General features: G+C 42.8%; 1 protein-coding gene across 5 annotated transcripts in view; it reads right to left on the bottom strand.

The window, feature by feature from the left end:
- The window catches only part of CPLANE1 (ciliogenesis and planar polarity effector 1), a 372,488-nt gene that overhangs the window by 300,356 nt on the left and 44,147 nt on the right, over nucleotides 1-27,985 (bottom strand). For 4 of the 5 annotated variants that reach the window (XM_033932742.1, XM_033932734.1, XM_033932750.1 and 1 more), the window contains 5 exons: nucleotides 23,484-23,590; nucleotides 11,439-11,595; nucleotides 11,261-11,341; nucleotides 3,503-3,606; nucleotides 3,188-3,370 (listed from right to left, as the gene is read on the bottom strand). In XM_033932742.1, coding sequence (XP_033788633.1) covers nucleotides 3,188-3,370; nucleotides 3,503-3,606; nucleotides 11,261-11,341; nucleotides 11,439-11,595; nucleotides 23,484-23,590 — 632 coding nt within the window. The remainder of the gene's footprint in view (nucleotides 1-3,187; nucleotides 3,371-3,502; nucleotides 3,607-11,260; nucleotides 11,342-11,438; nucleotides 11,596-23,483; nucleotides 23,591-27,985) is intronic. The other variant, XM_033932757.1, reaches the window with a different exon arrangement.

Here is a 27,985-nt window from a genome sequence, read left to right as displayed (position 1 = left end):
TTATCCCTTTCTGTTCCCTCCGTCACCTCAGCGTCTCTTTTCCTCACTCCCTCCATTCTTCCATCCTATGGCTAATGCTCCTCTCTCTCCTTCCCTCCATTCATGCCTCCTCTCATCCATCATTTTTCCCTCCCAGGTTTGGCTGAATATGAAGCTAATTTAAGCTAAGTACTAAGCATTTTATATTTATGCATTTAGATATTGGATATTTATTCCATATTTATTAAACAAACACTATAAACTAGATAAAAATCACTTTAAGCGTAATAATATGGATGGCCAATGATGAGGCACCACATAATGCTTCCAGCGGTTATGAGATTATACAGTGGAGGAGTGGTGGGGCTGAGGCTTCCTTGAGTGATATAAAATATTATCTATCCAGAACCTAGCAGTTTAGACATTTCAATAAATAGAGGCTGGATAAAGAAAGTGTTCAACATATTGCCATTGTTGGTGATGCTAAAAGCAGAGGATCCAGCAGAAACCTGTCCCTGTCTCCCCAATAAAGGGGGAAGGTCACCTGAGGCTGTAGACAAAATGGAGGTGCTTCCCGCCAAAACCAGAGCAAAGTCCGCCAAAAAACATGCCCCCTAGGCCTGTAGCAGATGAGAAGCCTGAACCATCCCAGCCACTAAAGAAAGCAAGTCAGCAGTAGCAGTAAGGGAGACCCCCAACAGCATCAGTGATAAAGGAAACCTTATTTCTCTGACCATCGGTGGCTGGGGGAATCCCTGTGTAGGCAGCAAGGGAAGCCCAGGCTTCCCCATTGTCAGCTGCCAGTGTGCGAGGCATTCGCGAAAGGGATCCCTGGATGCTGGCACCTGAAGCCGACAAGGATTCCCCTTTACGGCGGCCGGAACACTGTGAGCATAGGCCGGCTGCATCGACCTTGCATCTGGAGCACAATGAGCACTTTTCCCTTTAAAATTGCTCATTGTGCAATACGTGATCTAGCTAAGGAAAAAAGTGCCGGTTAGCAATAAAAAGTAATAACAATTAACTGAAGGCTCCCTTCAGACCAGCACTACCCTAGGATTTTTTTTTTTGTCAGAACAGACTCCATTGGCTCTCTAAGCTATATGCTTTGCCGGATTCGGTCGCAAGACCTACAGCTGAGGCACCTCTAGAAAAATTTTTTTGGGGGGAGGAAATGGGGGGAGGGACTCAACTTGTGACCCATCGAGTGTGATCTCCCCCCGAAGTCAGACGGACCCCCAAAAGGGTCCCTCCAAGCTCAGTCCAGCACCAAACGGGGACAAGAAGGCCACTAAACAACGTCCAATAGGCCTACACTAACCAAGGGAAGAATGGCACAGCTTACCACATCTGCTGAGACTGAGTACAGATTGGTTAGACTAGAGGGAAGCACAGCTATTAGTATTACAGCCAAAGTTTTGTCTCAGTCTCCATCTACTGGTCATGGTGAAATAGAGAGAGTAGAACACACACACTCCTGCTGGCATACATGCAGAAGGGAAAAACTGTAGGTGGAGCTAAGGAGCCCAGTGAAGTACAGCAGAGGAACAGAGAAAAAATCCTTCTGCAAATGGCATGCGGCCATGGGGACATAACCCATCTGTCTAGAATGCCTCACCTATTGCACTGGAAGTTTCACTGGTGAAGAAGGAGGAGCTGAAAGATGTGACTGACATCCTTCTGCAACAGTTCGTGAGTACACACTAATCACCTAACATACAGACTCCTGTGTTTATGTAACAGAATGATGCTTGTTGGTGATCTTGTGGAGAGAGGGGCACCTTTATATATATATTTGGTGAAACTGCCTTAAGACACAGAGATTCTGGGATGCAATTTTTAAACTGGTAACTGATAACATCAGTGCCTAAGAACATGGATTCCGGTTTGCTCAAAATTGGGCCCCCAGACCTCCTGGAAAAACTTAAGAAATTGGTAGTTAGTGTGACCAAGGCGAGCTTTATGGTCTTGGCTGTGATGTGGAGGAAACCTGAAATGCCCACAATCCACTAAGTTATTGCAAAATTTGACTATGTATATTGAATGAACAAGCTCACAGATATGCAATGGAATAGACTCCATCACTTCAACAAAACTTGGGGCTTGTAAGGCAAAAGGAAGGTTGAGAGGTCAAATATGACCTATTTTTAGCTCCTATATCCCTCAGTATCTGTATATAGGGGAGAGGAGAGAAGGGAGTTACAGGGCTAGAGGGGTGGGTGTGGAATTAACAGGGAACTATTTTTGATTTGGTTTTTGACAATATTGGACGCAATGTGCTGAAGACTCTCTGTACATATTGGAACTGTCAAATTTATTGATTCTGTTGTGTTACAATAATTTTTTTCAATAAAAAAGTACATACATAAATAAGTGCCTCCTGTAAGAGGGCAACTTTCAGTGCAGGGGAATCTTGTTTTAAAATAATGTTTTATGGTAAGTAAGTAGAAACTTGAGCCATGGCTGGTTTAAGTCCCTATTCATTATGTGGAAGGTGCCATTAATAAAAATCACTCACAAACAATTTCCTCTGCCTTTTGTGCAAGTAGATTTTTTCTAGAAAAATATGTACCTAATTTTCTAAATGTAATGTACACTCATATCAATCTAAACACACTCCCAGATACTACCTCTCAGTGTGGCTAAAAATATGCATGCTGTAGAGTATGAATTGTGTGTGATTTTAGTTACACTGAGAGTAAGCAATTTTCGGATAGTCAGTTTACATAAGACACTATTTACCTACGTAAATTACACTGCAAATTTCTGTCATAACTATCAGCTAAGAATCACAATAAAATATTAAATAAATTCTTAAAGACTAAACAAAGGAGTAGTTCACAGAACACGGAAGATCTGTGTCTCTAGTACATACAACAAATAACTTTTTAGGAATTATTTTTAGATTTCAAATACAAATTATACATAGTGGTGATATAGTCACTTTGACCAACCAGGTTAGTATTGCCAGAATATTTTTATATATGCTGAACTGTTACTTAAAAGACAAGAAGCCTTTCTGACATGACAAACCCATTACAAGAAAAAGAACACTGTGAATGACAAACAGATATGAAAAAGACAGACATGAAAGCAGATGCTGTCATATAAAAGATAAAATGTTCTTTGAAACAGTAAACAAAGTATGTGTAGATAACACAGGATCATAAAACAGAGTAAAATCTCTACGTGTTAATTAAGACTTTACCTGTAGGTTATCAATGGATGAAGTGGAATAAACTCTGCAGGTCCAAACTCTACTGAGCAACCAAAAGTAACCAAACGTTGCAGCTCACCCAAACGTGTCATCAGAATCAGAGTCCCACGTTTTAGCATGCAAGCCAGAAAAAGGCTACCCAAAGTCCAGCTCATGTCCCCTACCCAATATGACCTAAAAAGAAAAATATCAATATGGAAGCTAAAGCTTTTAAATCATGTTATCAATGAATTCTAAATTCAGATAAAGCAAATTTGCTTCTAGGAAATAAGTCAAGAACGTATACATTACTCTTGAGAAACTGACCTGATATATTTAGATGGAATCATCTGGCACTTGCTGCTACACCCTTTAAGGCTACCATTCACCGTAACAAAATTAATTGTGTTTATGAACAGAATTTGAGTTGCCTGAAATATAAAAAATAGGATTTAGTTATTTTTGTTACATTGTTATTAAAAAATAAGTTATCAATTCCATATTCATCTACAAGCACTGTTTCTGAAGCACAACTTTCAAATAACCTCCATTTTTTTTTTGCAATATGTAGTACATGTTTACACATGGAAAATTACTTATAAAATTGTGTGGATGTGTAAAAATGTACAAGTATGTGTTTCTATGAAAGCATGACTTTATATGATCCATGTATAAGCATTTCTAGGGGCATAATGTAGTTGGATCAGAAACAGAGTAGCAGGGTATGTGCATTAGGGTGGTCCACGGTAGTATGCAAAAAAATCAACCTTGTCAAATCTTGTCTCCACAAGGCTTATTTTTGTCCACTTGGTGTCAAATTTCAGTCTGATTAGACAATATTTAGTGGTCACCCCAGCACGTACTGTTTGCTTGTGTGTTGTGTATGTAGGTTATTGTGCACAATTAGTTTGTATGACACTGTCTAGTTTGCGATGTGCACCTAAAAAGTGGCTCTTTGGGAAGTCAGTCTGTCAATTGTCAACTGCTAGACTGCCATGTGGACTGAATGTTCTTCGACTGGTCAATTTTCATCACTATGAAGAAGGAAAACCTTTACCGGAAAGCTATACATTGGCGTGTGAGTCAGCAATGGTGGTATGGGATTGAGCAAAGATACTGACACAATACATAGACTCTTGCGTTAGGAAGTTGAAGGAACTACACAAATAAAACTGTTGCAAACAAGGCAGTCACAGCCATTTCCAGACTCTATGGTTTCTATCTGAGCACCTAGCAGCACTTGCCTTTTTTAATGACAAAATCGCACCAGAAACAAAGCTATGAATGGTGCAAAACTTACAGTGTCCACCATTGCCAGACATTCTATGATGTCCCATGCATACAGATGAAACGGGACCTGTGACCTTTGAAAGTCTTGTAACACAGAGAGAACAGACATTTTTTGATCTCTTGTTTGAAGGAGGATCAATAAAAGTGAAAATATTCCTGAAGAAACATCTCACAGAGTGGACTGACAATCTAGTTTTCAAGGAACTTTGGAATCAGTCATCCAAACTGACTGTTGTTAATTATGCAGATCAAAGGATAAGCCTCATTGAAAAATATATTGATACACTTCTCCCTCTGAATCCGCGGTTTCAGTATCCGCGGAGTTGGTTATTCGCAATTTTTATGGGGGAAAACAAAAGAAACTTTGCATCCCGAATCTCCCCGGACCTTACCTGGTGGTCTAGTGCAGTGGTTCCCAACCCTGTCCTGGAGGACCACCAGGCCAATCGGGTTTTAGGGATAGCCCTAATGAATATGCATGGAGCAGATTTGCATGCTTGTCACTTCCATTATATGCAAATCTCTCTCATGCATATTCATTAGGGCTAGCCTGAAAACCCGACTGGCCTGGTGGTCCTTAGGACAGGGTTGGGAACCACTGGTCTAGTGGGCTTTTGGGGCAGGAGCAATCTTTCTACACTCCTGCCCCGTGCAGATCACTCATACAAAATGGCTGCCGTAAGTTTCATTTTTATATAAAGAAATAAAATTAATACATTTAATTTGTCCACAAGACTAATCAATAATTTTGAACCACCCTAATGTGCATACTTCTGAAAATATGCACATATTCAAATAGAATACATTCTTGTACACTGTAGATCCCACATAATGCGACGCTGGTGCCAAGATAACCAAAGTCATTATAAGTGAATCTATGTTATATTAGGTCTACAGTGTAATATGTTATTTAAAAAACCAGGGTCCGACCCCTTGACTATGATAAAAGCAATCATATATTTTCAGATTGCCCATGCTTCATAACAGGCATAACTTTGTGCAGGATCATTTGTGTACCACTGAGAATAATTCTCATAGTTTCTTTTATAAAGGCACATATTTGCCTATGTTGCCTTTACGAAACAAAGAAACTGCAGAGAGGAATGTAGAAGGTACAGGAACTTTTATTAAGTCAGTAAAATGTTATTTTCCAAAGAATGGCTCTCATATACATGGAGACAATCATATGAACAATCATCTGGAGTCGGGTGTTGTTTTTGACTGGTGGGAAATGTTTCTTTATGTTTCCCCCACCCCACAATTCCTTTAGTCAGAAAGGTTCTGCTCAAACTTCAACAAGACCAAACCACCATGATTTTTATAGCATATTGGTGGCCATATCAACCTTGGTTCCCTCTCCTATTCCAACTCAGTGCATGGGTACCCATTCCACTTCCAGTATTTCCAACGTTGCTGACACAGAATGAGGGATCTCTTCTCCATCCCAATCTATGTTCATTAACACTCACAGGTATCTTTCCCAGCAAGTGGATCCTTTCGCACTATCTGCACCAGTGTTAGCCATCATTGAAGCTGGGCTCTTGTGGGTTCCACAGGCTCCACGAGCCTACATTTTGTCTCATCACAAAATAGGGGACCCTGATGGGACTTTTTACCTATCTCTCAGACTCACAGCAGTTCACCAGCCCTGAAGGACATGGATGGGGCTAAGTTCAAAGCTCCCACCCCTCCCTCGCATGCGCCATGGCATGTGGTACACGGATGCTCCTCTACCAAACAAAAGGCACAATTTTTGCAAGTGACAGTGTCCTCACACTCTGAGGAGTCCATCCCAGTCGATTAAAATCAAAATCGAGAGGTTTTGATGCAGCTAGAGGTTTTTTGACAAAAAAAAAGAATCCAAGATGGCAGCCACCAGTAAATTCATATCAAAAATAGCCCGTGAAGACTTAACTGAAAATTCTAAAACTGTGAAAGAGGGGTTTTGAAGGTGGGACACCTAAACCCTAATCTCTGAAACCCTCAAAGCCAAGATTTTCAGATTCATCCCAATTTTCCCATAGAAAATAATGGGGTTGTATTCACAGTTCTGTGGAGGTGCCAGCCTGTCAGCTATTTCAGTGCAGCTGGATAGCAGGAAGGGAGTTTCTGCCTCAGATGGAATGCTGCTACTATTTGGGTTTTGCAAGATACTTGTTATTTGGATAGACCTCCATGATGACGGGATACTGGGCTAGATGGACCATTGGTCTGACCCAGTAAGGCTATTCTTATGTTCTTATGCTTCCAAATCCAACTCCATACCAATAAATCTTGAGGCTTCTAGTTGGACCAACCCTGACCAAGACCGCCACCCCCATGGGACCTCACGTTCTATTCAGCTGGTGCCCTGATACCCCACGGGTTCTTATACAGAGCACCCACAACCTGCGTTCAAGCCACTGAGAAACTCAGAAGGTGAGCTGGCTCCCAGGGGAACAGACACCGAGCCCTGAAGTCACACAGCAGGCTGGTTCCCTAGGTCCACCTAAAGATTTGTAGTCCAGCTCTATGGAACCTGTGTCCTTTCCCAGGCAGAGGATCACCAAGAATGGGGTTTCAGGGCATCAAAGTCTCAAAAAAAATGAACTTAAGGCTGAAAGAAAAGGAAAACTAAGCAGAGCAGATCAGACCACCTCTGCACAGTTTGCTTGCAGAAGAAAAACTGGAAGGGGACATTGTGCACCATCTCTAAGTGGGAGGTGCTCAAAACTGTAAGTATTCACACTTCTGCAAGTCCAGTTTGCAGGAACGAATTGATCATCATACGTATGGACTCCTGATTGGATGTAACAGAATGATGGTTACTACTGACCAAAAAAGGACATACTACATATTTTTCTATATTTAAAACCTTTGGGTAACTTTCTGGGCTTAAGTTAAATGTTACTAAATCAGAGGTCCCCCCTTTAATTGCACCATATAGGATTTAGAGGACAACTTTCCCCTGCAGAGGTCTAATAACAAGAAGCATTGGTATCTGGGGACAAACATTCCTGACGTAATGACTACATTATATGCACTGAATGTGAATCCCATATTATTTATTTAATTTTCTATACCGTTCTCCCAGGAGAACTCAGAATGATTTATATGAGTTTATTCAGGTACTCAAGCATTTTTCCCTGTCTGTCCTGGTGGGCTCACAATCTATCTAATGTACCTGGGGCAATGTAGGGATTAAGTGACTTGCCCAGGGTCATAAGAAGTAGCATGGGTTTGAACTCATAACTCCAGGGTGCATTAGCAGTGACATTTTTTGGATGTGGCTAAGCAAGACTCCTGACACAGCTTTGGCGAATCACGGAAATTCCTGGGGCTAGATTCGGTTTGCGACCTCTTTACGATCAAATTTCCCTCCGGCCCCATTCACTAACCTCTCCAGCGATTCACTTCAAATCCATGCATGCAAATGAGAAGAAACACATGCAAATTAGACAGCGACGCGATTTATTAACAAAAATTTAAAAGCGACTGGGCTGGCCGATCAACTGAAGAAGTGACTGCTGGAGACCAGTCGAAAACGTCTTTCCGACTCTCCAGCTCCATAGAAGCCCTGCTCTGCCCTGATCTGTCTCCTGTCTGCTCGCCCCGATCTTCCAGCCCTGCTCTCTGCCCGAAAACGAAACGTGCGGGTCCTGTCTCTGCTCTGCTCTCTGCCCCGATCTTCCAGCCCTGCTTTCTGCCCCGAGCTCCTACTCTCTGCCACCTTCCCTTCAGTGCGAGCCCGCAGGTTTAAAGCAGGGCGGCACGCTGCAGTGCAGCCCTGCTTTAAACCCACGGACTCGCACTGCAGGGAAGGTGGCAGACAGCAGGAGAGTCTGAGCGGCAAGATTGGCTGGAAGGGGAGAGCAGGAGAGCCAGCCCACGCGAAGGAAGAGGCTGCCGCTGGCGGGGATAACAGGAGGAGAATTGGTCCCCATCCCAACCCCCCCCCCAAAAAAAATAACCAGACACAAAACGCATGCACAGATCATCTGCAGGGAAAGCAGATGGTCTGCGCACACCAACGATCCAGGCAGGCAGATGGGGCGTTCCCCCATATTTTTCTTTAGTGAATTCGTGGACCTGCCCAGATAGGGCCCGATCGGGCAGGTTAGTGAATTTGGCCCCTTGTCAGGTCCTGCAACGAAGATGCCTATATAACACTCTGTGGCCCTGATTCTGCAAAGTGCCGTCCCAATTTTAGGCAGCTGTAGGCGTCCTACAGCTGACTAATCAGCCAATCGGGATGCATGTTTTTAAAAAAAATGCTCCCCAGGCAGGCCGCCTATATTGAAGGTGCCTCTGGGAGCCTAGGGAGGCCCGCAAAACGCCTAAGCTCGCCTAAGGGCCTTAGGTGAACCTAGGCGGCCCTACGCGTCTCCCTAGTAGAGGAAGAGATGCTTAAAATGTAGGCCAGCAAAATGCTGGCCTACATTGTAAGTAGACGCGGCCGCTATACTTATCGCGGCAAGGGATCTCCCTGCCGCAATAAGTATAGAGGCCGCCTGTCCGATCACCGGCAGGAGGGTGCCGAACCCCTCCTGCCGGAACACCCCCCCAAACTCTTAATCGCCGGCAGGAGGGTGCTGAACCCCTCCTGCCGGAAAGCCCCCCCCACCCCCCAAAACTCTAGATCGCCGGCAGGAGGGTGCCGAACTCCTCCTGCCGGAACCTCCTCCAAACTCCTAATCGCTGGCAGGAGAGTGCCCAACCCCTCCTGCCGGAAAGCCGCTCCCGCCCCCGAAACTCTAGATCGCCGGCAGGAGGGTGCCTCCTGCCAGAACACCCCCCAAACTCCCAATCGCCGGTAGGAGGGTGCCCAACCCCTCCTGCCGGACCCCCCATGCTAACAACCTTCCACCCGATGACTTACCTAACCTCCCCCCCTCAACTAACCTTTAAATGTTGGTCAGCTGGACGGGTCTTGCTGCTGTCCAGCCGACAGGCCTGCCTCGTCGAAATGAGACGGGCCCACCCCTTCCCCGCTAAGTCTAAGGCCTGATTGGCCCAGGCTCTAGAAGCCTGGACCAATCAGGCCTTAGGCATAGTGGGTCCGCCCATCCATACTAATCCTAAGGCCTGATTGGCCCAGGTGCCTACGAGTTCTGCCTTCTCTTCCAGGAGTACTGGTATAAGTCCTGAAACAATGAGCCTTTTTCAAAGTGGTCTCCATGATCAGAGACTAGTGTTGTAACTGTGGTCTGTCGAAGCCAGGACAAGACTAAATCTGGTAAAGTGTGTCCAATTTTTGTGGAGATTCCCAGTTTTTAAGCAAGGCTTCCTTCATGAGGTTGTAAAGAGGAACCTTTATGCAGTCTTTAGGCCACTCTTTATACTCAAGTGCATCTATAAGTTCTGCCTGAGGTGCCGTTTCAGACGAGTGCTTGCCCCATCTGCCTGATGTACTTAGTAAAAGACAAAACTCTCTGGGGATGACCTTCTACAAGGCACAGGGGGAGTTGGGTCTGAAAGTATTCCCTATGACTTATCTGCTGACAGCTCTGCCTAGTCGTTGGAGGAAAGAAGAGTTAAGTCAAAGTCATAAGCTTTGACGTCTGGTCCTGCAGATTGAGAGCGTTGATGCAGATGTCTCAATGAGCGTCGAGAGGAGTGTTGAATGTTGAGGAGAGCATCAACGTGAATGCCTCAAGGAGCATCGAAGGGAGCGAACATTGAGGAGAGCGTCAACGCGAATGCCTTGATGAGCGTCGAGGGGAGCATTGAACATCAAGGAGAGCGTCGACGTGAATGCCTTGATGAGCGTCGAGGGGACCACTGAACATCAAGGAGAGCATCGACGCCAATGCTTTGATGAATATCAAGAACTAGAGGACTTTGCTCACTTGACGTGGATGTATGCCGAATAATAAAAAGAAGAGAGGGCATAAAAAATGCATACAAAACATACACACAAAAAAGACACTAAAAATAGATGCATAAGTTTGACAAGCTGAGAAAAACTCGAAAGAACGGCTTTTCAGCTTTGCGGAAAACTGAGAACTGATGGTCCAGCGAACCAGCTTTGGGCGGGAAGGTACAGACTCATGGGTGATGCAAGTCTTCCAGTTTTTAATAGTGACAGTGCACTTACTACTACTACTACTACTAATTATTTCTATAGCACTACTAGACATCTCAGCGCTGTACATCAAAACATACAAGAGACAGTCCCTGTTCAAAAGAGCTACAATCTAGTCAAGACAGAAAAACAGGACAAGAATGTGCATCAATACTCAGTGCTCAGGTGGGGGAATTACAGAGGGAATGATAAGACAGATACTGGTGCTTAGAAGGTAGATTGGAGTTTGGAATTGAAAGCATCTTCAAAGTGGGCACTTGACTGTCCACACTGGAACTCCGTGGATGATGTCACCAACATGCTTGGACTCAGATACGCTATATTACAATGTCAACAGAGTATACAACATTTTAACATAGTACAGTAGATAATAAACCTGCATTATACGCAGGCTACTTTTCATTTTGTTAAGCTGAAAATGCAGTTTGCTTTAAAAAATAATGGCTCTGGAATAAGCCTGGCAGCTCAACAGCAAGTTATGTGGCAAGCAGAAACTTTGGTTTTGACAGCTTAGTCAGGTTTCTACTCCCCCAGATTAACCAGAACAGTGGTAGGGATGGTGATGGTGATGTGAAGGTAGTTTTCAAGGCCCTTAGTGGGAAGGGAGTCTCCACCATTGTTCAGCGGTAACATCTAATGAACACATTTAAAATTTGTATGAGTCAAGTTTCAGAAGGACCTGTAGTTTGTAACTCTTGCCTAAGGACTGTCACTACAAAAACTGAACTTACCGAGAGGGGGAATACAAACACAAGGAAAAAAATTCTCTGGGTAGCTGTGGCTTCATCTAATAGTGGCTGTTTTTGATTGAACTAAAGGCCAAGAAGACAACAACACAATATTAAATTATATCAAGTTGGTAAGCTGCTCTAAGACTACTTTTACAGAATCATAGTCCATCATTAATACCTTTGGATTCTTTTGATTGATCGTTACTGCCAGTATAAGTCCATCTCTGGCAAAGGCAGAAAACAAAGCACCTCGGGTCTTCACAGATTCACACTGAGGAACCAGCCTTGCCAGTTTATATTCTTGCTGTGCCCACTTGACCTGGTATGGTAAGGAACTACAAAAGAGATTGAGAAGCAGTTTCACACATGACATCTTGTTTACTCTTACAACTAAGAAGGTAACTTTAATAAATCTTGATCATCATATATTTCCTTATACATACCATCATCCTCTGATGATCTGCAGTGATTTATATAGCAGCATGTATAGTATCAACAAATAAATCAATTGAATCAAGATGCAAACTGTAGACAGACATAAATATATAATATGAGTAAAGAATCAGCTGCACCTCAGAACACTTGTTCACAAATCTGTCCTAGGAGATCCCCAGCAACCAGGTTTTCAGGATATCCACAATGAATACACTTCAGAGAAATTTGCATGTAATGGAGGCAGTGTATGCAATCTGTCTCAACAATATGCATTGTAGATACCCCAAAAAACCTGCTAGTTTGGAAATCACTGCCTTAGAATGTCACATGACTTTTTTTGAAATTATGTTCACATACAGCTGAAGGTTAAAAAAAATTGCATGTGATTAGAGATCACATCACTTTACCACAAACACATAACATCCCAGGACAAATATGGGAAGAATACCGCTAGCCGCACTCTTCAATCTCTCCCTAAGCACGGGGAGAGTACCCTTGGACTGGAAAACAGCCAACGTCATTCCTCTGCACAAAAAGGGTTGCAGGGCAGAGGCTGCGAATTACAGACCGGTGAGTCTCACATCAATAGTGTGTAAACTCATGGAAACTTTAATTAAACGCAAATTAGACACGATCCTGTCTGAGGGAAATCTACGGGATCCCAATCAACATGGATTCACCGGGGGTAGGTCCTGCCAATCTAATCTCATCAGCTTCTTTGACTGGGTGACAAGGAAGCTAGACTTGGGAGAGTCTATGGACATCGTGTACCTGGATTTCAGTAAAGCATTTGATAGCGTCCCACACCGCAGGCTGTTGAGCAAAATGAAATCGATGGGGTTAGGAGAAACACTAACTACTTGGGTCAATGATTGGCTAAGTGGAAGACTTCAAAGGGTAATGATTAACGGTACCCTCTCTAAAACATCGGAGGTGACCAGCGGAGTACCACAGGGTTCAGTCCTGGGCCCACTCCTTTTCAACATATTCATAGGGATCTGACTCAGGGGCTTCAGGGTAAAATAACATTATTCGCCGACGACGCTAAACTATGCAATATAGTAAGGGAATGTAATTTACAGGATAGTATGGCACAGGACCTGCTTACATTGGAAAGATGGTCCTCGACCTGGCAGCTGGGCTTTAACGCAGGGAAATGTAAGGTTATGCACCTCGGTAGCGGTAATCCATGCAGAAATTACACCTTGAATGGAGAAACTTTGACTTGTACTTCGGTGGAACGAGACCTAGGAGTAATCATCAGGGCAGACATGAAAACTGCCAATCAAGTGGAGAAGACTTCATCTAAAGCAAGGCAGATGATGGGATGTATCAGTAGAAGCTTTGTCAGCAAGAAGCCTGAAGTCATAATGCCATTGTACAGACCATGGTGAGACCTCATCTGGAATACTGTGTACAATTCTGGAGGCCACATTACCGTAAAGATGTGCTTAGAATCGAATCGGTTCAACGGATGGCCACCAGGAGGATCTCGGGGCTAAAGGGTCTCTCGTACGAGGAGAGACTAAACAAACTGCAGCTCTACACTCTAGAAGAATGTAGGGAGAGGGGAGACATGATTGAGACATTTAAATACATCACGGGACGTATCGAGGTGGAAGATGATATCTTCTTTCTCAGGGGACCCTCTGCCACTAGAGGGCATCCGCTCAAACTCAGAGGCGGGAAATTTCATAGCGACATCAGGAAGTATTTCTTCACAGAAAGAGTGGTTGACCGTTGGAATGAGCTTCCAGCGCAGGTGATCGAGGCCAGCAGCGTGCTGGACTTTAAGAATAAATGGGATACCCATGTGGGATCCCTACGAGGGTCGAACTGGAATATCGGTCGCTAGGTATAGACTTAAGAGGATGGGTCAGTAGGGTGGGCAGACTTGATGGGCTATAGCCCTTTTCTGCCGTCATCTTCTATGTTTCTAATAGGAACATTATTCTTGAACCTGTGGATTGTGCATCTCTGATCATGAGATCTGTTGTAGAGAATCTAATTTATATTTTTTCTGCTCTGCCTCCCCTCACTCTGAGCTGTTCTGTAACTCATCAGTTCATATCAAAACAGATTAAGCAGCCCTAGAGAAGAAAACATAACAGCAAGGGATACAGGGAGTCTCCCCGAGAAACAAGTCTGTTCTGCTCCTATCACAAAATTTAACATGAAATAATCATCAAACATTAGAACATATAGGACTAGATTCACTAACCCTCCTATCCATGTGCGATTGGAGGCAGGCCGACTGATTCGCCAACCATCTGCATGCAAATGAGGGCGATCGGAGGCATGCCCCCAACTGATTGCATGGATCGCTAAAGCCCTGACAGGAGAAACAGCCTCCTGTCACTACTGTCGGGGCTTCTGCCGGCTTATTACTTTTTTTTTTTTTTTTTTTTTTAATTGGGCAGATATTTTGCATGTATTACAATGTACAAATTAGACAGATTAGGAGATGGAGAATCCATCACAAATTATTTTGTATCAAATCGAGGGGTATTGAGGCAGAAATTAAAGGTTAGATAAAAAGATCTCGTTTAAAAAATCTAAGACAGCCGCCAGAACGAATTTGCACCAAAAACGGCAAAAATAAAACAAAAACCGAACATAAAAAATATCAATTTGGGGTCTGGGGAGATTGGAGATCTGAATTAGAGAATGACACGGTGACGGTTTACCCGCGGCCACCGCATTTAAGCCGCGGGTCACCGCCGAAAACGGGGAAGAAAACTAGCAGTCGCTGCGGTGACGGGGACAAGGCCATTCACCGACCGCGGAAACGGTGAACAGGTTTGTCCCCGCGGGCCAATGTACCCCCTTCTAGGAACCGCTATTTACCTGTGTTTCACCGTGCTCCTCATTTGTCAGATCAACCCCTCCCGACAATCGCAGCAGAAGGGTACCCAACCCCTCCTGCCGGTCCTCCCAATGGCCTCCCCTAAGATCGCCGGCAGGAGGGTACCCAACCCCTCCTGCTGGACCCCCCCCCCCAACGAACCCTCCCACCCCGGAACCCCCTTAGTCTTACTTTACAAGTTGGACCGGACAGCTCCTCGCTCGTCTGGCCAGCAGGCCTGCCTCCGTCCAAATGAGGCGGGCCCGCCCCTACCCTGCCCAACCCACAGGATCCTAGGGCCTGATTGGTCTAGGCACCTAAAGCCACTCCCGCTATAGGAGGGGCCTTAGGTGCTTGGGCCAATCAGGCCCTAGGATCCTGTGGGTTAGGCAGCGATCACGGCAGGAGGGCACCCAACCCCTCCTGCAGACCCCCCCAACGGCCCTCCCGACAATCGCAGCAGAAGGGTACCCAACCCCTCCTGCCGGTCCTCCCAATGGCCTCCCCTAAGATCGCCGGCAGGAGGGTACCCAACCCCTCCTGCTGGACCCCCCCCCCCCAACGAACCCTCCCACCCCGGAAACCCCTTGGTCTTACTTTACAAGTTGGACCGGACAGCTCCTCGCTCGTCTGGCCAGCAGGCCTGCCTCCGTCCAAATGAGGCGGGCCCGCCCCTCCCCTCTCCTGCCTAACCCACAGGATCCTAGGGCCTGATTGGCCCAAGCACCTAAGGCCCCTCCTATAGCGGGAGTGGCTTTAGGTGCCTAGACCAATCAGGCCCTAGGATCCTGTGGGTTGGGCAGGGTAGGGGCGGGCCCGCCTCATTTGGACGGAGGCAGGCCTGCTGGCCAGACGAGCGAGGAGCTGTCCGGTCCAACTTGTAAAGTAAGACCAAGGGGTTTCCGGGGTGGGAGGGTTCGTTGGGGGGGGGGGTCCAGCAGGAGGGGTTGGGTACCCTCCTGCCGGCGATCTTAGGGGAGGCCATTGGGAGGACCGGCAGGAGGGGTTGGGTACCCTTCTGCTGCGATTGTCGGGAGGGCCGTTGGGGGGGTCTACAGGAGGGGTTGTAAAGTTTTTGCATTGTAAAGTTTTTGCATTGTAAAGTTTTTGCATTGCTAGCCCCAGGGGTGGTGGAAGATTAGTGATTGAAAAACTGTATGAAAAATAACTATTTTAAATTTAGTGATCAAAATGTTTCAGTTTTGAGAATTTATATTAATTAATTTTTTCTCTGCGTGTTTTGTTTTTGTATAGTTATTAACTAATATTTAACTAAGTTTTAAAGTTTTAAAGAATGTTTCCTTTATACGTAAATAAAGAAAAGTGAATGGGATTGCAGTGGCGGTGACGGGGCGGTGAATGGGGTGGCAGTGGCGGTGATGGGGCGGTGAAGAGGATGGTGAGACGGGGACGGGGCGGTGACGGGGATGGTGAGACGGGGACGGGGCGGTGACGGGGATGGTGAGACGGGGACGGGGCGGTGACGGGGACCAATTTTTTCACCGTGTCATTCTCTAATCTGAATCCTACCCTCAGAAATTGTGAAAAACTTTTTTTAAAAATGTTGAACAAGCCACCCCGGAAGTTCCCATAGGAAATAATGGAGGGTTACTTGCAGTTCTGCAGTGCCAAGCCTGTCAGCAGTTTTACATAGCAGCTGAATGGAGAAAAGGAATTTTTGCCTCAGAAACAGCTCCAATTGGACCAGCTTGAAGATCTTCGGGCTGCCAGTTGGCTGGACACTGACTGTGAACTCTGCCCCCATGGATCCTCACCACACAGTCAGGGGCAGAAAAAGCAGCCTGTGCCTTGAAACCCAGGGGGGGGGGTGTTTCCCTCCAGACACATAGTCCGCTCATAAAACCCATGACAAGGTCAGCGGGCATGCAAACCCCCAGAGGAAGAGACCCTGAGTCTAAGAAGGGTAGCACATAGCAGGCTGGCTCCACAGATCCACCAGTTTCTCTGTGAAGCAGTCTGGCTCCACGGGACTGTTTCTTTTTCTCTGACGGGGGACCATCAGAAGAGGTCTCAAGGCACTGAATCCACCAAAGAAAACAAACTTTAAGTGAAAAAAAATAAGAAAAAGATGCAAAGCAACTACAAAGACTTCTGCCCAGATTGCATGCAGAAACTGAAAACTGGATATGTTTCTAGCTCTCAGTCTAAGGGAGGGAGCATGTGCTCAGAAAAGTGTTGGATTTATGCAACTCCCAGATTGCGGCTTGAGATTGAACATCTAGCATATGGAATCCGTACGGGACATAACAGGATTACAATAATTAAGCTCAGAGAGCAATTAATTATCTAGGCAATGGCCACATGTCATACAAATCAACCTCATAAATCTATTAATGCAGATTTAAAAATGAATGGAAGTAGGACAGAACAGACATGCTTTATGAATACAGCTCTCCCTCCAGATTTGCTGTTTCCCTACTCCCAAATTCTATTATTCACAATTTTTTTCTTATTCTTTTTTTCTTCTTTTTGAAGGCTGCCCGAACCTCCCCGGACCTTACCTGGTGGTCTAGCTGTGACACATGGCAGGATTGATCCAAGTCTTAAGACTACAACGGGAACTCACAGCAGCCATTTTGATGATGGCTTTGCACAGGGCAGGAGCATAGGAAGATTACTCCTGCCCCGTGTTGCAGCTAGACCATCAGGTAAGGTCCAGGGACACAGGAGGAAGGCAGGGTATAGGTCAGAGCTGGCCCAAAAACATATTTGCGATTTTTCCCTATTCGCGGGCCAGCTCTGCACCTAACCCCTGTGAAAATAGAGGGAGAGCTGAAGACTTACATAAGTTATCAGACTCTTACAGAGCCTGCAGCATGTTGTGCAGCTAGTCCTCTAGGAAAGAGGACCCAGCAAAGAGTTCTGGGATATTTACACATCTCCTTAATGGGAATTTTTTTATTTTAACTTTAATCTATTTTTAGAATTTTAAAAATTTAAATACTAAAGCAACTTGAATATAAATGGAAAAAAGAGGGGAGAGACAACATCAAAAAAATTTCTTAATCAAAATGCCAGAAATTCAGCAAAATATGTTCCAAAGATATTGAGTGAAATGCTGTGCTTGAAACCACTGTCACCAAACATAAAAAAATTAAAAGCATGAAGGTAGCAAGGCACAAAGATAAAAATAAAAATAGGGAATAACAAAAACAAGAGTCATTGGAAGGCAAAATGCTTTCCAATGATGTCATCCAAGTATCAGACCAATGACATCCTGGAAAATTGGCAGAATACATAAAACAGAAAACCACCTAACTGAAATAAATGCATAAAAAAAACTAGTAAAAACTTTAGGTGAAGACAGATGAAACTGCACATAAACATAACTAAACATAAAACAAGATAATCAATCATAAATGAAATTATGTTTAATGTTTATTAAAATGTGATATATCGCCTTATCAGAAATCAAATATTACACAGTTAATATTTTTTTTAAAGTCATGGTTTTATTCTCTTGCAAGGTATTGGTTGGGTGTGTGTGTGGGAGGTTTTTTTTTATCTTGCTGTGGGGATTTTGATTGATTATAAATGCATATATGAATAATGTTTGTGTAGATACTGAACTGCATTTTTGTTAACTTTGGAAAATTAATAAAGATTTAAATGGGGGGAAAAAGGGTGATAACATATAAATAACCCCCCCCCCTTTTATAAAGCTGTGCTAGTGGCCGATGCTGTGGTAATCGCTCCGATGCCCATAGATAATTAATGGACATCAGAGTGTTTGCCACACAGCTTTTTAAAAGAAGCCCAAAAGTAAAACATATAAAAACCACAAACACATATTAATCAAAATAAGAAATAAAACCCCTCTTGATAAAACTCTTAGTAACCAAAATGGGAACAATACAGATATGCATATAAACAAGTATAAAAATCATATACAGATAACTAAGGGCTCCTTTTACTAAGATGCGCTAGCGTTTTTAGCGCACACAGGAAATTACCACACAGGAAATTACCGCTTCTAGAACTAACGCCAGCTCAATGCTGGCATTAAGATCTAGCGCGCGCGGCAATGTAGCGCGTGCTATTCTGCACGTTAAAGCCCTAGCGCACCTTAGTAAACGGAGACCTAAATCTAATTCGCTGTTCAAACCTAATGGAAGTACAGTTTTAAATTCAAAAATCATTCTTTGTTCAATTGTGCACAATATTTTGTCATTGTTAGTTTGTAATTCTTTGTGAATGCTCAGTTTTTGGCCTGGACATTTATTATCTTTTATATGTGATTACATTTATGTTTTTAAAATGAGGTCCGATTTAGCGTGCTTTTGTGTATTATATTGTATATGTTTTTTTTTATTCAATTCAATTAATTATGTTTGTATGTCTAACTTCATGTTTTTATGCATGTGTTGTAGAATTTTATCCCTAATGGGGTGAAACATGGCCCACATTGGGTATTTTAGACTGTTTGAAATAAAGAGCATTGTGTACCATTATTGGGATCCATTTTTTATTCCACTCTTTGTGATACCTCTCCTTTTTGGAACTGTTCCTCCAAATCCCCGAAACTTGCAAATTCACCCCATTTCACATGCTTTACCTTGATCTCATCCGTTTCTAAATTTTCAATTTTTAACAAATTTCCTTGCAACTCAGTAATTTTTTAAACCATAAACTTCATCTGGTTTAACATTCAATCAATCATTCAATCACTCACATTCAATCAAATATTTCAGTGTTGCAATTTTTTTGGGCTATATTAACCGCTTGTTTCATACTTTCACTCTAAAATCTCTCTCTAATTTACAGAACTCTTGATATTCATATAACTGGAAACTAAAATGATCATATTCATCAACATCCAATATTTTCTTCCAAATTTGTTCATACTGTCTCAATTCTCTTCTTAAATTCTTGTATGCATTCTGTCATCCAAGGATGATGATCTATGTTTCTTAGAAGATTTAATTTTCTTCAAAGGAGCAATGTCATCCAAATTTCTTTCCAAGGTATTATACCACTCATTCACCATACATGCCACACTATCATGCTCATACAACTTCTGCAACAGAGGTAACCATTTATTTCCCAAGGCTTCTCAAATCCTGGACAAATCTCTGCAAAAGCTCTGTCTCTCAAAGGCTTCACTAATCTATCATCCAATAACAGTGCAAATTTCACTAATTGTGATCCAACCAAACCATCGGTTGTACTACAGATAATTGACACATTTTATCTTTCATTTCTTGAGGTAAAAACTAAGGGCTCCTTTTACTAAGGTGTGTTGTGAAACTTCGTTTTTAAGTTTTTTATTGATTTTTTCACATATCAACAAGTGTTATAAATTTTCCATACATTTATCTTAACAATACACTTGATATCTCTATAATGTATTTTATATAAACCATATTTTATATTATTTTTCTTATGAATTTATATAACATATATATTGTAATGATTTTATCAATTATTATGTGTGTTGTGAAACTTCAACAACCGCACTAGAAAGGGAATTAACCTCACCAGCTCACCTCCCCCTCCTGCCTCCCTGAAAACATCTTAAACAATGAATAGTCAGTAAATGGTGCTGAAAAAAATCAAAAGACTTAACTTAAACTTCAGTGCAGGGCAGGGCTCGTTGAAAGCTGAGTGTTAAATTCAGGTAACTATCTCTTCGCGAACGGACCAACAGAGATAGCAGGAGAGGTAGTTACCTGCATTTAACACTCAACTTTCAACTTAAGTCTTTTGATTTTTTCAGCACCATTTACTTATTCATTGTTTAAGATCTGTTTTCAGGGAGGAAAGGAGGGGGAGGTGAGCTGGTGAGGTTAATTCCCTTTCTAATGTGGTTGTTGAAGTTTCACAACTCACGGGGATCTGAGGCTCCTCCCCTTTTAAAACTAATGAAACACATTAAGCTGTTAGGAGTTTCTCACAACAGAACAACACTCCCGAGGGATTCTGCTTAAGATTTCTTTAAAGTTTTTTGTGAGAAAGGTATTTTGAGAACTCCACTATTTACCCTTCTCCATAGAGAATAATGACCATTTAACCCTACTCAGTTTTCTATCATTTAACCAGTTCTTAATCCACAATAGGACACTGCTTCCTATCCCAGGACTCTCTAATTTTCTCATAAGCTGTTCATTAGGTACCTTATTTTTCGTTCCATAAGACGCACTTTTTCTCCCTTAAAAAGTGGGTGGAAAAAAGGGTGCGTCCTATGGAGCGAAGGAGCAAATACCCAAATTTCCCCCCCCCCCCTGTTACCTTGCAGGACCACTGCTGCTGCTGGTAGAAGAAGGGAAAGGCCAGGCCGGTGCAGCAATTGCATACCACCAGCCCAGAAGCCTTACCCCCAATGTCAATTCTGACATTGGCGAGAAGGTCCGGACCTTCTCACTGACATCAGAATTGATATCGAGGATAAGGCTTCTGGACCTACGGCGTGCAATTGCTGCACCTGCCTGGCCCTTCCGGGTGCCACCTGCTGAGCCAGGAGTCCACCCCCCCCCTGCTGCTTCGGCGACGTGTACTCACAGCAGTAGCGGGAGTTAATTAAATCCAGTGGGCGGGCAGGCAGGCTTGAGGGGGGGGGGGTGGAAGAGGACAGAGGCTGGAAGGCAGTAAGGGCCTGAGTTTGGAAGGAGGGGAAGAGAACAAAGGCTGGAAGGCATTGAGGGGAACAGGAGGGAGGGAGGAAAGGATAATTGTTGGGCCTGAGGAAGGAAAGAAAGAACTCACCAGACAACGCGGGGGGGTGGGGGGTAGGGGGAGGAAGAGGAAGAGGACAAAGGCTGGAAGGCATTGAGGGCCTGAGTTTGGGGGGAGGGGAAGAGGACAAAGGCTGGAAGGAAGTGAGGGGAACAGGAGGGAGGAAGGGACAATTGTTGGGCCTGAGGAAGGAAAGAAAGAAATAATCAGAAAATAAAGGTAAGAAAAATGATTTTATTTTCAATTTAGTGATCAAAATGTGTCAGTTTTGAGAATTTATATCTGCTGTCTATATTTTGCACTATATTTGTCTATTTTTCTATAGTTGTTACTGATATGACATTGCATATTTTAAAAAGTCATCTGCCTTGACTTCTGTGCCCTGTCTCTGCCTGCCCTGTCCCAGCCTACCACTAGACCACCAGATGGGGGACAGGGTACAGAGCCTGGCCGGGAAGGGGGACAGGGTGCAGAGCCTAGCAAGGAGTGTGGGGTTGGGTGCAGAGCCTGGCAGGGAGAATTTGGTTCCCAGAATGTTTTTTTCTTGTTTTCCTCCTCTAAATGGAGGAGTGTGTGATGCAGTGGTTGAAGCTACAGCCTCAGCAACCTGGGGTTGTGGGTTCAAACCCCACACTGCTCCTTGTGACCTTGGGCAAGTCACTTAATCCTCCATAGCCCCAGGTACGTTAGATAGATTGTGAGCCCACCGGGACAGACAGGGAAAATACTTGAGTACCTGAATGTAAAAAACCGCTTAGATAACCTTGATAGGCGGTATATAAAATCCTAATAAAAACTTGAAAAAAAACAACAACTTGAAAACTTAACTCTAGGATGCGTCTTATGGTCAGGTGTGTCTTATTACATTACATTACATTAGGGATTTCTTGGCGCGAAAAATACGGTACTTTATCAAAAGCCTTCTGAAAATTTTTTTCATCCCTTCAAAGAAGTGTGGAGGATTGATGAGGCAAGATTTGCCTTGGCTAAATCCATTTTAGCTTTGTCCCATTAATTCATATATGCTCAATATAGAAAGACAGGTAAGCATGTTCTTTATAATAGCCTTTACCTTTTTGCTTGGCTTTGAAGTAAGGATCACTGGTCTATAGTTTCCCAGGTCACCTCTAGAACTCTTTTAAAAAAATCAATGTTACATTGGCCAATCTCCAATCTTCCCGTTCCATACTTGATTTTAAAAAGATAAATTACATATTACTAATAGCAGCTCTGCAAGCTCATTTTTTTAGCTCTGTCAGTAATCTGGGATGGTTCATAGACAAAATCGCGCGAGACAACGGCGCGCCGACAACTGAGCGCAAGGTTGACGGCGCGCCGAAGAAAAGCACTATTTTAAAGGGCTCCGACGGGGGGTGTTGGTGGGGAACCCCCCTATTTTACTTAACAGACATCGCGCTGGCGTTGTGGGGGGTTTGGGGGGTTGTAACCCCCCTCATTATACTTGAAACCAAACTTTTTGCCTGTTTTTTAGGGAAAAAGTTCAGTTTTAAGTATAATGTGGGGGGTTACAACCCCCCAAACCCCCACAACGTCAGCGCATTGTCTGTTAAGTAAAGTGGGGGGATTCCCCCCCACACCCCCCGTTGGAGCCCTTTAAAATAGTGCTTTTCTTCTGCGCGCCGTCAACCTTGCGCTCAGTTGTCGGCGCGCCGTTGTCTCGCGCGATTTAGTCCCGTCAGCATCTGGGATATATACCATTTAGTCCAAGTGGTTTGCAACTTTTTAGTTTGTCAAATTGTCTCAAATACTGAATTGTTCTAAGGCTGCACCACTCCTTATTGTAGAGATATCACTCACATTCTAATTTCTCTGCCTCTAAACTATTGGTACAGCCACAATGCATTGGCAAGGATTGATCTAGCAAGATAAGAAGATTGGAGATACATGACACTGAACATCAATGCCTTAATTATATGTGCATTTCTCACTATACTTAAATCATATTTCACCAACATGCAAACAGCTACCAAGGGTAGCAAGTGTCTGTGAACTTTTATGACTGATTTCTGTCTCAGTTCCTAAAGGAGAGAGAGCATAAAGTGTGATTATTATTTCTTACTAGTTAAAGCAGAAGTTACAGAAGTTAATAAGTTGTTAGTATAAGTACAGAATTTGAACTCACAAGTAAGGATCTCTTCTGCCATGATCATGTATATACAGACAATGAAGAACCAAAAATAGAGAGGTTAACTGAATGCCTTTAAAGATAGCAAATAAATGAAACCTTACCTAAGGTGATTATAGGAGTTTTCATGCCACTTGAGTTTCAGGAATATCAGCATCAAATGTTCCCCAGAATAAAATACAAAAGAGCAAAGGCAGCAATCACCCAAAATCTGTCAAATAAACAAATCAGTTGTTTGATAAGAAAAAGGCACACATTTTTGTTAAGGCAACAATATATTAATATTAAAAAGCATTAAAAACATTAATATTGAGATCACATGATGTGCTGAGTGAAGAAAGCTGTGTTTGTATTTTGCTCCAAGCCTTCTCCCCAGTTAGATCCAGTGACATCACAGCAGAAACAGACACTCAATGAAGTTACAGGGAAATACTTTTAAAACCAATAGGAGGAAATATTTTTTCACTAAGAGAATAGTTAAGCTCTGCAATGCATTGCCAGAGGTTGTAATAAGAGTGGATAGCATAGCTGGTTTTAAGAAAGGTTTGGACAATTTCCTGGAAAAGTACATAAACTGTTATAGTTTTTTTTTTTTTAAATTAATTAATTCTTTATTCATGTTATAATTCACAAACAAGTGTACAGTAAATATCAAACAATTAGAATACAATATCACTTGAAAATCTACCATATCATACACCAAAAAGTTATATCCCCCACCCCCTCCCACTTCCATATACAACAAAAAATATACCACATGAATATAATATCTTATCATTCATATATATTATTAATAGAAATCCAACCCCCCCAATCCACATGTAAGAATTAAAACTGGGAAAAGTGTAAGTGTAAATTATTCATTATAATAATTTAAAAATGGCCCCCACATATCCTTAAATTTATTATAATAACCTGTCATTGAGAAAGACATGGGGGAAGCCACTGCTTGCCCTGGATCAGTAGCATGGAATGTTGCCACTCTTTGGGTTTTTGCCAGGTACTGTTGACCTGGATTGGCCACAGTGAGAACGGGTTACTGGGCTTGATGGACCATTGGTCTGATCCAGTAAGGCTATTCTTATATTCTTTTCTTGCACACCTGGGTTAGAATACACTTTAAGGACATATATTTTAGCAAAAGGAGAAGACCTAGGGAGAGAGAAACTCTGCGTACCTGAGTCCAACTGAAGGTCAGTGTGAAAAGCTGCATAAAATCTCAGCCCAAATTCTATTTCATTGGAAACCCTCTGAGACTGTACAAATCAAATGAGGATCAGGCCAACATGGCACACAGGCTAATAACGCTTGTTGTTAGCCTTAGAGGACATGAAAAATAGGTCCCATGGAAACTATCTCCAGTTTAATGATATCCTGGAGACTCTAGAACAAAGATGGGTAGAACTAATCATGCATCCCCGAATGAATCAGGTGGGTCATAGATACTGCAATTTTTAACATGCTTTACTTCAAGATGCGGTATTTCTTCATACTTGTTTGGCTTCGATCAACAGTGTCAATTCGCGGCATTGAAGGTAGCTCTGGCGCTGTGACTAATCTTTAAATTGAGTCTGGACTCGGCTGCTTCCCCGGGATGGATGGTATGCTGTTTGGCTGAGTGTGGATGGTTGGTATGGATGGATAGGTGAGTGTGGTTTGTTAGTCGGTTAGGCTGGGGTTCGATTCTGTGGGAGGGTGGTTGGGGTGAGGTTGTCCTATTTGGTGCTTGCTGAGTGGCATAAGAACACAGCTTGCTCAGCAGTCTCTCTGCCGTTTTGTTTTTTGTTTTTCTCCTGGTTTGGGGGGTATGGGTAGGGGTTAGAGGGGGGGCTTCTGGGGTAGAGGGGTGTTGGCACTTGGGAGTGGGTGGGGGTTGGAACGGGGGTTATTTGAAAAATTGTTTTGTTGTACTTTTGGTGATCTCGACCTTGTTGTATTTGTGTTTTGTGCTGTGTATTTGCTGATTGTACATCAATAAAACATGATTTACACTAAATTGAGTCTGGAAGTTTGTTGCTAGTCATTACAGTTAATTGCCCATAAGAATACTTGCAGTGGTGCAGTGTAACACTCAATTTGTAATTGCATTAATTTATATTTAAAAGTGCGTATTCACTTATTCACATATTTGCTTGTATGGAGTTCTCATGATTTTAATAATTTCATAATTATTTATAAATGTATTCTCTTTTATAGTTTTAACATGGATGGGAAACAAATACTGCAATATTTAGAATTAAATGATATATAGCACAGTTATTTGCTATTTATGCAATCGAAGTCAAAGAATAAAGCCGTATGTCTCATTTGTAAAGACACTGTTGCTGTTTTAAAAGAATACAATATACGCCACCACTATGAAACAAAACATGCTTCAACGTTTTCACAATTTAAAGAAAAGGAGCATTCAGATAAATCTGAATCATTGTGTCGTTTACAGTGTTGTCCTATCCTATACTGGCACTTTTAGGACACTGTTCATTTGCTTTTTCCTGCCCCATGGCCATCCATTTTAAACGCGGTTTTTCTGGTTATGCACATTCTCCGCCATCAATTTGTTCTGTTTTAAGTGCGGCTTTTTTTCATTAATGCGGTCCTCATTTTCTCTATAGTGTGTTCCTTTTTTCTTTCCTTCTTATGGCTCCATCGTTATCTGTCTCTGAATGCAGACCCTCTTGCATTCCCTGCCAAATATTCTTTTTTTTTTTTTTTTGCCATCCTCTCTTTCTACACACAGGGTCTCTTTCCTTTCTTTTCAGTATTCTTTAGTATGTCTATGGTAATTCTTTTGGTGCCACTACACAGCCATTTTACCCATATAGCCCATACCATTTATATTGATAGGATACCCACCCTGGTCACCAGATGCCCACTCTCAGCTATTTTTATTTTTTTTTGTAGACTCATTTTATTGCCTGTAATGTGCATTTGTTGTACATCTAAGAAATAGGTTTTCAATTTCTGGTTTTTACTTTTGTCTAATATCACTTTTTATCTTAAATCATTTTATTTATTACTAGCTGATGCCCCGGCGTTGCACGGGTATTTAATTATAGCAATAACACTGTAAATGGATTCAAATAAAGATACTTTATAGTGGTGAATGAAATTATTTTTTTACAGCTTAATAAAAAGTACAATATTCAAATTATAATGTCAAATATTTGACAAAATGAATACAATACAACTAACGCAAAACGTGGTTATAAACAACATTTTTAGTTTCACCTCCTGGAGCAAGAACATATAAATTCTTGGGTGAACCCACCCTTGAGCAAGCAACATAGAGTTGTGGGCCGCGAGACCCCCAGAACATATCACCCCAGGTAGTGAGGGATCTGCATACCAAGTTTCGTTCAAATCGGTCAAGCCGTTTTTGAATTACTGTGAGAAAGGCAGCTTTTTACATTTTTTCCATTGACATGAATGGGTGAAATCTGATTTTCTGTTTGTAGCTCCGCCCACGTGTGCAGGTGGGCCGCGAGACCACCAGTACATATCACCCCAGGTAGTGAGGGATCTGCATACCAAGTGTCGTTCAAATCGGTCAAGCCGTTTTTGAATTACTGTGAGAATGGCAGCTTTTTACATTTTTTCCATTGACATGAATGGGTGAAATCTGATTTTCTGTTGGTAGTTCCGCCCACGTGTGCAGGTGGGCTGCGAGACCCCCAGAACATATCATCCCAGGTAGTGAGGGATCTGCATACCAAGTTTCGTTCAAATCGGTCAAGCCGTTTTTGAATAACTGTGAGAATGGCAGCTTTTTACATTTTTTCCATTGACATGAATGGGTGAAATCTGAATTTATGTTTGTAGCTCCGCCCACGTGTGCAGGTGGGCCGCGAGACCCCCAGAACATATCACCCCAGGTAGTGAGGGATCTACATACCAAGTTTCGTTCAAATCGGTCAAGCCGTTTTTGAATTACTGTGAGAATGGCAGCTTTTTACATTTTTTCCATTGACATGAATGGGTGAAATCTGATTTTATGTTTGTAGCTCCGCCCACGTGTGCAGGTGGGCCGCGAGACCCCCAGAACATATCATCCCAGGTACTGAGGGATTTGCATACGCCGTTTTTGCGTGATCGCGGCACATACACACACACACACACACACATACCTCCGATTTTATATAGAGAGATTTTTTTAGGACATGTGTTTTAATTAGGTTCTCTGAGCTGATGTACCTTCATATCCCGATATGTAGATTAGGAGGCTTTCCTTTCATTCACACTTGCTTCAGTTAGGCTACAACAACACGATTTTCTCACTATTCTTCATCACAGTCCTGATTTTCACTTATTTTTCATACACAGTCTCACCTTCACCACTTCACATGGTCGGTCAGTTCTATGTCATAGATGTTTCTCTCTTCCATTCCTTTATTCCACTCTAATCTGGTTGTCCATATCACTCACACATTTCCACATATTAATTAGCATACTCACGCTTACATCACTTCACACTCATTTTAAATTTTAATTTCACATTCATTCATTGTTTATTTCGTCATCAATACATTTATCCCCCTAGACCCCTGATGAAGGAGCTTTTTCCGAAACACAGACCATGTTGGGTCCCTTTGTTTGAAAAGCTACATTG

Source organism: Geotrypetes seraphini, chromosome 1, assembly GCF_902459505.1.
Source record: "Geotrypetes seraphini chromosome 1, aGeoSer1.1, whole genome shotgun sequence".
NCBI lineage: Eukaryota > Metazoa > Chordata > Amphibia > Gymnophiona > Dermophiidae > Geotrypetes > Geotrypetes seraphini.
Note: the sequence above shows the minus strand (reverse complement) of the source record. Positions and strands in the feature narration are given on the sequence as shown.